Below are 13652 nucleotides of genomic sequence, written 5' to 3'. Positions count from 1 at the left end.
ATGAATATAGAGAGGTTTGCATTGCGGAGGAGTGTGGATGCGAGTAGAGAGACTCCGGCTGCATGTATGCTGAGATCTCATGCAGCTACTAAACAGGCAAATCCATCATTTTTAACTGCTACATTATGGATTCCCCCCCATTCATAATCCCACATTGTTAGCTCCCTAGCACATGCTAATTGGTTAGCGATAACTGAAGATAAACACACACACGCATATGAATAAATAAATAAATAAAAGAGATAAGGACAACATTACCACTAATGGATGAAACCTCCCTCCAAACATTGTGAGCTTTTCTGTTTCTGTTGTCTTTCAACTAAAAGTTGTAAAAGCAGAGGAAGCTTTGACTGTTTCAGATCAGGTTCTCATTATTTTTTCCCCACTTACCAGCCTGAAGTGTTGGAAATGTGATTGGGTATCTACGGCTGGTGACCATGAAAAGTTAACTCAAAGTTTCTTGTTTCGTAACTTAAAAATATAGAGAAAAAAAATACACTGCTTACCTGGTGTCAAACTTAGCTGAGGGGCTAAAGCTAATGATATCAAATTGTAAAGAAAAGCATTGGTGCAAAAATCCTTTTTCTTTTGTGAGCTTTTGGTCAGAGACGTTTTTCAAGGCATGAACCATAAATCAACCAATCACATTCCAGGTTTAAGGCTGGTAAAATATGAATTACACTGTTTATTAAAGCGGTTCACAAACATCCTCTGTCTAAGGTAAACTCAAATTTGAAATGTATGAATATTATTTAGAAAATATTAACACATACTGTATTGCACATTTTTTACTTTTAAACAGACATATTGACCCTTGAATTTTCAGAGTTACTTTGAACACATTATTTTGACTTCTCGGCTCGCTATCCAGTTTTCACATGCTCTAAATGACAATACATGGTGTTCAGATACTACAATTGACTTAAAGTGGTTGGATGCATGTATTGTGCTGTTGGCCCATCATGCCTGGTAGTTTATTGAGGATAAATATCCTTAAGATTACCCCACATTTTGTATAGAATAATTGCTGGATAGGGTGTGTAATTAGGGTTTCTCCGTGATTACTTTGTATTATTGTAGATATTGTTGGTAGTTTAAGGACAAAAATGTAATTCCAATGCAAGCGTTTAATTTATTTTTCAAATCATTTCTAGTGTATATTTTATTTCTGCTGGATTGGTGATGTTTTGATTATTTTACGCCACTTGCATATTCTCTTTTTTGGTTGTGTTTAATTTAAAATCCAATATAATAACAAAGACATGTACTTTGAAATATTGCACCAGTAATTTGTCTTACAACCACAATGGGAATCTTATAGGTCAGGCAGTATGTTGGACACATTTTGAGAGATATCATTTAAAGCAGCTATTGTTGACACTTGTGAAATTACACTGAACCTGTTGAGCCAAGCCTGTAGAGTACTTGAGCAATGCTTTATTTATGGACAACAAATGTACTTCATGTGAGCACAAACACTTCTGTGTTAGTAGGATATTGGACTGAAGTTTCCAATATTCTTGGAGTTCAACAGAGAGGCGGCAAAATATGACAGACCACGAGAAGCACTTCAAACATAAGAGATATTATGCATCACAGAGGAGAACTGCAGCTGTCTGTACCTGCTCGTGATGCTCGATGCCCATGCTGATGGTGTTGATCAGGATGGCGATCATGATGCCTCGGTTGAAGTACTTGCTCTCCACGATGCCCCACAGCTTCGTCCTAATCTCGTAGCACAGCTTCATGCATCTCTGCTGAGGACTACATCCCACGTGGGTCCCTGAGCCTTTCTTCTCCTTTTCTTTACCACCTGATTGTTCTCCCTCTCTGTCCGTCTCCTCCACAGCTCCCTCCTCGGCTTCGTCGTTGGCCGCACCGCGAACCGGCCCGACCCCGTCAGTGAGCGACAGGGCGGCGACACACTGAGGGCAGCCGACGGTGGCAGACGAAGCCGTGAGCGCCATGGGTTCAGCAGATGAGGCGTGATCAGGTCTACTATGGTGGGGACATGGTGCACCTGAAATTGTGCAAATGGAGGGTGTTAAAAAAGCAAGTTTATAAACTATGCATGTGAAGACCATTTTAAAAGTGACTTACCATGCCTCAACACCGCTCTCCTCCCACGTCCTTCCCTTCCATTGGACTTCCTCTCCCTCCCTTCTCGTCCTCCTCTACCTCTCCCGACGCCCCGAAAGCCACGAGGTTTCCCCCGCAAGGTGTTGAAAAGGGCGACGGTCTGCCTCCTGGCCTTGCGGAGGATGTGGCAGACCAGTTGGAAGAGCTCCTCGTAGCAGTCGCCGGGCTCACTGGCCAGGGTGGAAGAGGACGAACACCGGGCCCTCTGCTCCTGCATCAGCTGGTGCTCCCTCTGCTTGGTCTCTGAGAACTGGGTGGCGATGACGACCAGGCAGAGGTTGATCATGAAGAAGGAACCAATCTAAAAGGATGAGAAGAAAATTTAAATATCATATATTTTATGAGTGAATACTACCCCAGAAAGACCTCTTTAGACGACCTGTGAATTGTAGAAGGTTTGTTTATAACTGCACCATTTGTACACACTGGCATGAATCTGATCTGTTAGCGGTCAGTTTCTGCTACATAATCACACTGAATGAAGAATTTCGGCTTGAGCCCAGCACAATTTAGCCCATTAGCCCATTTGGCTGGACAACTTGATACAAAATGCATTATACAATATGGTTCTAAAAAACTGCTGACTCTTCAGTAAAAGCAGTGAGATGTAATACTCTAGGTCTCGTCCTTTCTTTTACTAAAGAACCTGCAAACCCTAATAAATGTAAACCCAACCAACATTAATTAGATGAGGAGATAATGTACCTTTACCTCAACCTGATCTTTACCTCCTTGCTTCTCTTGTAATTCTAATCAAGTAAAGTAAAGTATGAATTAAGTTTTATATGGGAATCTAAAGAATGTTTTAGGCATACAACCCACACATTTCACTCAATAACCCACAAATTTCACTCAAATTTACAGACCTCACTGAAATTAACAAACTACTGTATAACCTAGGCTAGCACCAGTACTATAGAAATGCAAAGTGGGATCAGATACGTACTCCTGGTTCTGGAGATAAAATTCCTTTTGAATTTCTACACTGAAAATGTTTTTTTTTAATGATTATAGATTGCTTAATCTATTATGGATTGTTGAATCTAGTATTATTATTTATGTATGTGGGTCAATGACGTGCCTATGACATGTTCAGTCTAACTGCATTTTTTTCAGTTAGAAAAAGGTTTAAATTGATTTTAAAAAATACCATATATATGTAGTACCTTTCCTTTATATGAAATCACTTTAACTTTTCAAAAACCACAAGTTATTAGTAATTTTTCTGTTATTTAAAGTGACAAAAAATCATGTGGTGCCACCAATAAAACCAATAACTGTATTAAATTCAGAGTAAAATATCACTTTTAATATTAATCACTGATACAGCACGCTTAACTGAATTGTATTTTTAAATTTTTTCAATCATTTTTAAGCAATTTACAGGAAAAATAAGTCTTACATACATTTAAGAAGGCAACTGTGACATAATAAAACATAAATATGAGATTATTATTTACAAAAACTTAAAGGACATGCAAATAATTTGTTTCGAAACACTTAAATTCATTTATTTTAAGATAGATCACGGTCGCACCACATGACTTTTTTAAGGTCAGTTCTAATTCATCGAGATGGAAAAACACATAAAACACCTAATTTACTATTTTAATATGTATTTATGTGTACTCAACCTTTCTTAATGTTTGAATTACTGCAATAGATATTCCCATATTTATTATTTTTAAATAAATCCTTATACGTCATTGACCCATGTATTTATTTAGATTGTTTAAATATTTGTTCAATGTTATATTTTCTGCCTGAGGACTCCTTGGAAATGAGATACTGCACCTCACGGGGTTTATCTTCTTATTACATTTTAAGCTAAAATAAATAAAATAACTCACATGTGGAGCTCTTCCACAGTTTGGACTGACTTTAAACTGAATCATAAATACAAAAGGTAAACACCTGTTTTCAAAAAAATCTGTTTCTTTGATATAAAAGTCACAGGTACAAGCCTATATGTTATTAATGGCTAGTTTGTTATTTATGATAGTCTGGTCTTTTTCTCTCAATTTTTCTTAGATCCAATCTGAATCTCTGCTGGAGGTTGTCGAGCTGTGCTGTCTTTGTCCTAAAGAGAACTTTACAGTGTTTATACTTGTTTTAAAACTTTTTGTGTATGTGCAGTTTTTTTACATAACCTAAAGCTTTATGAATTTAGTCATTTCATATCTAACCATCTAGCCAAACGCCCAAACCTAGCACCATGCAGCCAACTGTGTGTTATCTAAAATGCCTGTGGAAAGCTTGAATCGCTTGTTAGGCAAAAAAATAATAGATGACTGCATGAGCAACTGAAGCTGTGGCCCTGAGCTCGGTTGTCCTTGATTAATAATAGATTGGTTGTTAGCAAAAGAAAAGTCTTGTGAGACTTTAAGTGTGTCGGAGCAACAGTCAGAGGGGATAAAAAGCAGAGAGAGGAAGGGTCAGAAGAGTCAAGAAGAGTCCTTACTTTTTGCACCTCTCTCATTCATCATCTCTCATGAATTTCTTTAACTAAAAGCCTGTTCCAACGCTCCATTATTAATCAAGAATAACCAGCCACCTGTTTAACCTTTCATTTATAATAAAACATAGTTTTATCAATTAATCAGATGTGTGTCAGAGAGGTAAGCTGTGTTGTAGTACTGTGTGTTTGATGTTTTAGGCTGACTCTCTTTTTTACAAGAGGCAGCAGGTGAAACGGATAAAGAAGGAGAGAGACAATGAGAGAAGAAAAAGGCTAAGGTCACCCAGAGAAACAGAGCTGAAGTGGAGAAAAAAAGAGAGGAGGCCACGGAAAGCTAGAAGGCAGAGAGAGGCGGGGATGAAGTCTAACCCTCTCTAGGCTGAGATCAATAGTGATTGTGGAGCCTGATAACCCCCTCCTGCTCTCCATCTAAACCGCTGTGACAAAGACTATGGAAGAGCCGGATAAAACAAAAAAAAGTGTGTGTAAGCTTGTGTACATGCGTCGATGTATGTCAGTGTGTGTTTTTTGTGTGTGTAAAGCTGCTCTTCATTGATCCAAAGAAGAGATTTGTGGGCAGACTGGCTGGTTTTCATCCCCAGCTCTGTGGACTCACGGACTGAAAAGGGAGGCAGTGGGTCCCAGCACCCATTCAGCACCCTCGCTGATCCCATCAAATATTTATACTCACACTCTGCTGGAGCCGCTGAAATACAATTAGATTAGTGTGTGTGTGTGTGTGTGTGTGTGTGTGTGTGTGTGTGTGTGTGTGTGTGTGTGTGTGTGTGTGTGCAGTTTCAGTGTTTGCAGCAGAGTGACAAAATGACTATGTGTGAGAGCATATGAGAACGTGTGGATGACACTGAATCGATGCACTGGGTGTGTGTGTGTGTGTGTGTGTGTGTGTGTGTGTGTGTGTGTGTGTGTGTGTGTGTGTGTGTGTGTGTGTGTGTGTTGTGTGTGTCTGTGTGTTTGAACATGAAAAAGAGAAATAGAGAGTGAAGTAAACACTCAATTTTCACCACAAACAACCATGAATCCAAAAGCATAGTCATCTATATTTTTATGTTTTACAAGAATCATCTAACCACATAACGACATCTCCAACTCTGTAGCTCCACACAGATCTTTAGTCTCTTTTTTTTATTTTTTTATTTGACATTTACAATTTGGTTCAGGTTCATTGTTCTCATCAAACCCATTTCCAGCAACAGCAGGTGGTTGTGAACAGCAAGACAGCTGTGATAGAGTCACTGTACGCTACCAAAGACTGTAAGAGCTTGAGGCATGTTTTTCCAGATAAAACTACAGATAAAAGGAAATTGGGGTTTATAAGCTTCAGGTGTACAGAAACACAACTCCAGATTAGTGTTAATGTCTCTTTGTGTTTACAGGCATTTGTTCCAAAAGCGCTTGTTGTAGACTCTTGAAATCATTTCGCTTCTCATTTCGCTGTGCTCAGTCTCTGATTCTTATTCCTGTAGGTCAATTTACACTTTCAGGGTTGTTGACATGTGACAGTCGTTAAAGTCATATGGGTGAAGGTGTGAATGATTAGGCTGCTTTGGAGGGGATGTAGTTAGTTGTAATTTACTCTCAAGTGGACCACATGTTTTGTTGAGTGATGGCTTTTCTTTTTTTGACACATGTGACCTCCTTCAAACCTGTAACTCTAATGACAGCCACATGACAGATAAGATGAGTGATGAACCACGTATGTGTGTTTACACTGAACGCGTCTCAGCCGTGCATCTGATGGAATAGTTTGCTTCTATGTTGATCAATACAGCTGTCTACACAGCATATTATCAGGTTTCAAGTCTATTTTACTCAATTTTAACTACAGTCATTGTGTATTGGTTGACATACACTCGACATCGTCTTTTTTTTTTTTTTTAAGATTTATTTTTGCCTTTATTTGACAGTGGATTGCATAGAGGCCAACAGGAAACAGAGAAAGAGAGGGGAACAACATGCAGCAAAGGTCCTTTGGCAGAATCAAACCAGGGACGCTGCCATTATGTGGCATGTGCAGCAACCAACCGGCTACCAAGGCGATCCAAATCTTTTCTGACCTGCCCCGGGGACTACAGATGAAAATGAATATCTTGGCTTACTCTGTCACATTTAGATTGCAGTGTAAACTACAATGTAGATTGATGTGTCCCTGCCAAATAAATCTTAAATAAAACATTGTGCCTGAACGCCTCTAGTGGTACACACACAGACGGAGCGCTCATTGCTGCTCTGTTAAACATGCTGCTCATGTTGCTCATATTTAATGCTCTATTTTAGTCTAGCTTTTTTTATTTTCTTTCTCTCTTTCTATTTTTCTGTACTTAGTTTTATTTTTATTATAATTGTGTTGTTTTTTTAATTGTATGTTTAAATGTTTCCAATTTCTACTATTGGGTTTTTAAAATGTTTTTATCGTATGTTTTTATGCTTTTAAGTCTTACTGTTAAATGTTTGTTTTTATGTAAAGCACATTAAGTTGCCCCTGGATATGAAATGTGCTATACAAATAAAGCTGCCTTGCCTCAAGCTACGCTTTCTATGTAGTCCCAGTGCTATAATACTCAAAAAACAATAATAACAATAATATATCTATGTATTTTGTGGCTGTATCACTTATCATATTAATTCATCCATCCATCCATCTTCTGCCGCTTATCCATGTTAATCCAATGAATAGATACGATGCTCCACTAGATAAGACCAAAATGTTCTATTCATGTGTTAGGTATATACACTGAATGAAATAGGAACCAAACCTGTTACTATCACAGTGAAATTGGAAAGTCCTCCACTCCATCTAACTGATAGAAACACAGCACTCCTACCAGACACCAAAATTGCTAAGTCAAAATCTCAAAATCAGACCTCATAAATCATAAAATAAACAAACACAACTGTCACACAGTTTATGCAGTGTTTACTCAAACCGCATTACAAAGTTTGTGGGTATTAAAGTCTCACGAATCAGTTTGATCTGTTACTGAAATGTGTTTGTTTTTGCACTAAACCCTCTGCAAACAAACAAGCATGCAGCTAACAGGTGGGGACATCACGTAGCATCAGTGACAAGGCTATCTGTAATGGTGTGTGTGTGTTGAATGCTAATACAGGGTATAAGTAAGGGCAAAGTGGGAGTTTTAACTGTGTCAAATCATGGCACTTACCACACAGTAAGTCCGTGCAACAAAATTGCCTGAGGATGGCATTTCCGGATGTTAAACCTTAATTCCACAGGGCCGAGCTATTTTCCATGCAAAGCCTTTAATTCCACTGAGCCCTCTTGTCTTAACTGCTCAACACGATGGTAAATCAGCATACGGCATCTCTCTCCAAACTCTCTTTATCTTTATCTCTGTCTCCTCTCACCTTTTTTCATCTGTCTCTCCATCTGTCGATCTCTCTCTCTTCTGTCACTCACTCTTCATCCCGCTCTACCTCTCGCTCTCTCAATTCAATTCAATTTAACACACTTACTCTGCAGAAATGTTACGTGAGGGAAATTGTCAAGGCGTCTCAATACAACCTGAACCTCTCTCTCTCTCTCTCTCTCTCTCTCTCTCTCTCTCTTTCTCTCAGTCCTTCCTATCTCTCTCACACTCTCTCTCGCTCTTCATCTCTGACACTCGCCCTCTTCCATCTCTCCATGCTCGGTGTCATGCAGCATTGACGAAAACATAATTAAAAGTCTCCTCGTCGGTCTGCCAGTGATGTGAGGACAAGTGGGGATATGAACAGAACAGAACTTCTAACATTCAAATAGTAACACTTAAATCACTTTTCCCCCCTCTAAGCCTGTTTGTGAGACAGGCCTTTAAACATGCTGTAACAAAGCCGACAAGAGCCTGGTTGTCAAATCTTGTCTCTGTGGGGGAAAAAAGTCAGATATACAGCAGCTGCTGGGAGTAAAATCTGCTTATTCTGCTTCTATAGCAAATGTTTTAAGTCTAATGAATGACAGGATGCTTATCTTGAGATACATTAAACAGTGGGGATTTACTTCCTCATTTACAGTTGGTATTGTTTCAGGCATATCTGCTTTAATAGACATTCAAAGGAGACTTTTTTTTGTTAAACTCTTATATACTGTTCATATTGTACACCGCCGCAGTATGTTATGGGCCAATTTTGACTCTGTCTAAGGTCCCCTCATAAATAGTGTCTATACTAAATTTTAAACTACAGATCTGTTTAGAAAGCATCAATAGTGGATCTGACTGATCAATAAATGTGATTAAACCTTGATTTATGTTTCAGAGAGTAGAGAGAGTGTATTATTTAGGTTTAAGAGCTACTATCACACAATATCATGTCCTATTTCACCTAAAACATGAAAATATAACAAAGCAATAATCATTTTATTGAAACCAAAAATGACAAGAACTTTATGGAGCTGTGGGGTTTATTGTATAAGCATTAGAGCCATCAGTCTTCACTGCTACATCATAAAAAGAAATCCTCATAATTACTATCTTATTAAAACTATTAACCAGTGTTTGACCCAGAACACTGGCAATGGACAAAAGGGTAAAATACATTTGGGGTGTTTTTTTACAGCTGCCAAATGTCAAAATGTGTCAAATTTTACCAGACCAGTATATGAGGGTTGAGGTCTAGGAATTCAGTTGGGTTAAGGTTAGCGTAATGGTTAGGGGTAGAAAGGTTTAAACTGATTGATTGATTGGTGAAAGACTTTACAAACTATATACCATAGAGACAAGCATCTACTATACTAATTGAAATGTGACGTATGGTACCATTCCAACCATGTAACCTACAATTTAAGTTAATATACTACTAAATTGTTTCCCCAATAATTCTGCATAGTTTTTAGAATGAATAAAGGGAATAAAGGGATGCATTTATGTATCACACCAAAGTTGTTAAAAGGAAGTGGTCAGGGTGGATTGTGGTTAGCCTTGTCATGTCTTGTGCTCTAAGCATTGAGGACTTTTTTCTGTACTAAACCAAGACCATTATATTTCCATAGCTTTAAAGATGCCCTACAGACATATTGTAAAACATATGAAACACTGCTTTGAATAAAAATGCGTGTCTGATGTGGTTTTTCCACTAAAAAAAGTTCAATTACACGGTTAGATATTCTTCAAATGACAATCCCGCTTTGAGTAGATGAATGTGAAAACATCCCTCTAGTGTGAAACTCTGAAATACATCAATCTACACAATAAAGGTCAAGCATTAAAGTGAGGTAACAATAAGCAAAACACAATATGTGAAGGGGAACGTGGAGGGGGACTAGCCGCCGGTGCATAAACATAACCGAGTCAGTACGAGCAGATATGATGCTGCAAGATCAGACACGCTCAGTATGAACATTTCTGCAATTTACCAAATATGTTAATTAACAGCATTTCCTCATTATATTAACAGATTATGTAATTCAATAAACATTATGTTACATATTTGCTGTTGCGATTTAGTCATAAACATAATTTCTAGCAGGCAGTTTAACTATTCTCACCAGGTCCCTGAACTGCACTTTGAAGATACTAATGTAATGATGGCTTCCACAGGGCAGCTGATGGATCTAAGTTATTCTAATGGCAGATGTGTAATGGTGCATGTATGCAGATATATGGTGTATACTTACCTCCAGGCAGGTTTGATTTACCATATACCTACCTCAAAGTTACCACATATGTGTATAAGTCAAATCACCACTGCACCACTCTCTAATTGCAAGCTATGGGAGTGACTTATTGCTGCAAGTTGTAAGACTCGGCTGATGAGCTAACTTTTCATCTGCAACTGACAGCTTGATTGACAGCTGCCAAATAGTTTTAATTGATTCCAGTAGCTTAATAAGATAGTGGTGTGCTAACCATTACCAGAAACATCGTATAAGCAGCATTTAGCGCCTCATATTCTCCTATTTAATGTCTATAATGTGTCATTTAAAGAACTTTGTGCTTTATTGTGCCGTCCTCGCCTTTCTTTAAAACTAAAGTTAATTCATTCTTATAGGTGGGAGAAGACAGGATGACATATTGTGTGACACACTGATAAACTTGATGCTGTGATGACTGTGTCTGCTTCGACAACATGAACCCAGAAGACATGCCGAGAGATTCACTCTAATTAACAACACTGCATTAAAGATCAAAGCGGGAGACCGACATGTGGTCGCCTCCTCTCTCCCGTCCTCCAGTTCTCTCTTTGATTTCACGCCGACACTCCAGTCCATCATCACATCTCCCGGTCTCTTCCATCTATCTTCCATCCCGTCCATCACTCTCCCACCCTCTCAAATATCCTCCCTCTTTCATCGCACTCCTTCTTAAGTTCATTCAACGTCCACTTCCCCACTTTCCACCACTCCCAACATTTTTTCCATGTTTTAGGTCATTTCTTTCATTACTTACTATCCACTAACCCTTACTCCCATCCTCCTCTCTCCATCACTCCTCAGTGATGTTTTCACATCAAAAAGCAACCATTATATTACCAATCATCTCCAGCGAGGCAATTTTAAGGGCTTGATGTACTGTAGAAGATAATGCCCCACGGCAAATGTGGAAAAACAGCGTGGGAATGTGTTCTTTTATGTGTGTTTGTGTGTCAATAAATTTGGGTGTGTGTGTTTGCAACTGTGTGTGTGTGTGTGTGTGTGTGTGTGTGTGTTTCCTCGTGACTGAGAATAATGAGTCGAGTGACAGATACATGAATGATGATCAGTACACAGCTCAGCGAAAAAACTGGGGGAAGGAAAAGGAAAAGAAAGAGGAGTTGAAATGAAGGCAAGAGGGGAGTGAATGACAGGAGGTGGCAGAGATAAAAGAAAAGTGGGAAAGAAAGGGAGGTTATGGATGAGAGTGAGACAAAAGATGAAGAAATGAGGGGTGGAGGGAAGTTTTAGCAGAGAGTAAAGAATACTAATAGATGGCAGGACAAAGATAAGGAATGTCGAGTGACGGGGAGAACGGATTGACAGATTTAGAGAGATGGAGGGCTGTAGAGAGTCATAGAAGAAGAAATGAAGGGGCAAGAAATAAAAGGGGGGTGTTGGTGAGATGAGAAAAGATGAGAAGAGCTTGTGTTTGAAACTGAATGCAGGCAATTAAAAGTGTAATAAAAAGACAAGACAGCCCCTGGGTTAGGGAAATAACCGGGACTGGCAGTCACACTGCATTATGATAACACTTTCACACACAGGCTAAAAAGGACATATACTGAGGAGAACGTGCATCAATGCTCACACAAAAACTTACACACACATGAACTAATGGATTGGAATTTAAAAGTGCTTTATCGGAACAAAAGGGGGAATTTCTCAGGGATTTCAGCTCAGCTTTCCCTGTGACACTGACAGTCGTGTGTCTGTGTGTGTGTGTGTGTGTGTGGGGGGGGGGTATGAAGGAGCGAGCGGGAGAGAATAACAGCATTTCATTTTAAATCATCTGTAGCTTGGCAACAAAAGCAGGAAATATAAAAGTATGTAGGACTGCAGAGATTACAACTTTATTGCATGTGTGCAACTTTGTTTTGCTTTATTAGTGCTGAGTGTTATTTTTCAGCATTAATCAGTATAAAGAGCTTTGTCTGATTTGCACTTAATAGCTGTTTGATAATTTTATTCCAGTTGTAAAATGTTCATTATAGTCAATATATAAATAAATGATAAATAAATTATATTAATGTCACTATTCACTATGCTCACATTTTCATGTATGTGTGTCCATTTGTGACTTACAATGATTAGTAGGATGAAGTAGATGAAGTTGTAGAAGGAATGAGCGTCCATCACGTAGTACATGATCTCCACCCAGCCCTCCAGAGTGATCACCTACAATAAAAATAGGTGACAAAAAGATATAAAACTGAGGGCTGGCATACATCTGTCAAAAACACAGTAAAACCTGAAACTAAGGCAACTTTCATTCAATACAGTTATTTGAGAATTAACAACTTTATTTGTATAAGCATGCCAACATGGAACAAAAAATAGCACTATAGCCTGCATACTTCAAAACAGTGTGAAACTCGCTCCCAAAAATTGTATGTATTTGTCTTAAACAGATTTTTGAATTGCTTTGTGTAACTACTTATTTTGGCTGCTACAGATTTCTGTGAAAGGTTGCTGGGTATATTTGCAGGGTTTTCATTCTATGAAGCTAATTGGAAATGTAACATCTAAACTAACATCTGGAGCCCACTTGCAACATTATAACTGGGCTGCAACTAATGATTATTTTCATAATAGATTCATTTGCAGAGTATTTTGTCAATTAATGATTTAGTCATTGAAATGATAATGAATAGTGGCTTTTACGGAGCCCACAATAATGTCTTTAATTTGCTTGTTTTGTCTGACTAATGGTACAAAACCTGAAGGTATTCAGTCAAATATGATGAAGAAAAATGGCAAATTGTCCGAGAAGCTGGAATCAAAGAGCATTTGACATTCTTGATAGAAAAATGGCTGAATTATCAAACTAGTTAATTCATAATTTTATTTCAATTGACTCTGAATGCTCATCTAATTGCTGTAGCGCTAATTAAAACCCAAATTTAAACACTCATGACCCTTGAACACCTTCAGGATATTAATCATAAATAAGGTTGAAAGTAGGTTTTTGACCAAAAATAAAGCAGTCAGTTTTTATCTTACATAGTTTACCAGAATTCCCACCTGAAAGATGACAATCCAGGCATAAGCTATGTTGTCAAAGTTAATGGCTCCTTTGTGAGGGTTGCTGTATCCAGTATGACACCTGGTGTAGTACTGGTTCCAGTTGACACACAGGCCTGCTATGCTGACACTGCCGTTGGCAAGGGGCTCGAGACTCAGGCCCAGCGACTGTCGGTACAGGGCGTCGTCTTTATCCAGACAGCACGCCCTGCCTCCTTCGCGGCGGACCGGAACATCGGCGCAGGACATGATGCCATTGTCAACCGGCAGGGAGCAGATAAAGGGCCGCTCGTCATCCTCATCAGCCATGTAGTAGGGCCGAGGTAGGCTGATCCCCTTAGTGCTGGAGGAATGAAGGAAAAAGGTGGTCAGTGCAATTCTACAGTA

The 13652-nt window shown here is 38.8% G+C and overlaps 1 protein-coding gene across 1 annotated transcript in view; it reads right to left on the bottom strand.

The window, feature by feature from the left end:
- LOC133989474 (voltage-dependent T-type calcium channel subunit alpha-1I-like) overlaps positions 1-13652 on the bottom strand; it is a 192596-nt gene that overhangs the window by 92889 nt on the left and 86055 nt on the right. Inside the window, exons 6-9 of the mRNA XM_062428145.1 lie at positions 13266-13608; positions 12327-12419; positions 2101-2440; positions 1623-2020 (exon numbers count right to left, since the gene is read on the bottom strand). Coding sequence (XP_062284129.1) covers positions 1623-2020; positions 2101-2440; positions 12327-12419; positions 13266-13608 — 1174 coding nt within the window. The remainder of the gene's footprint in view (positions 1-1622; positions 2021-2100; positions 2441-12326; positions 12420-13265; positions 13609-13652) is intronic.

The sequence above is a fragment of the Scomber scombrus genome, chromosome 2, assembly GCF_963691925.1.
Source record: "Scomber scombrus chromosome 2, fScoSco1.1, whole genome shotgun sequence".
NCBI lineage: Eukaryota > Metazoa > Chordata > Actinopteri > Scombriformes > Scombridae > Scomber > Scomber scombrus.
Note: the sequence above shows the minus strand (reverse complement) of the source record. Positions and strands in the feature narration are given on the sequence as shown.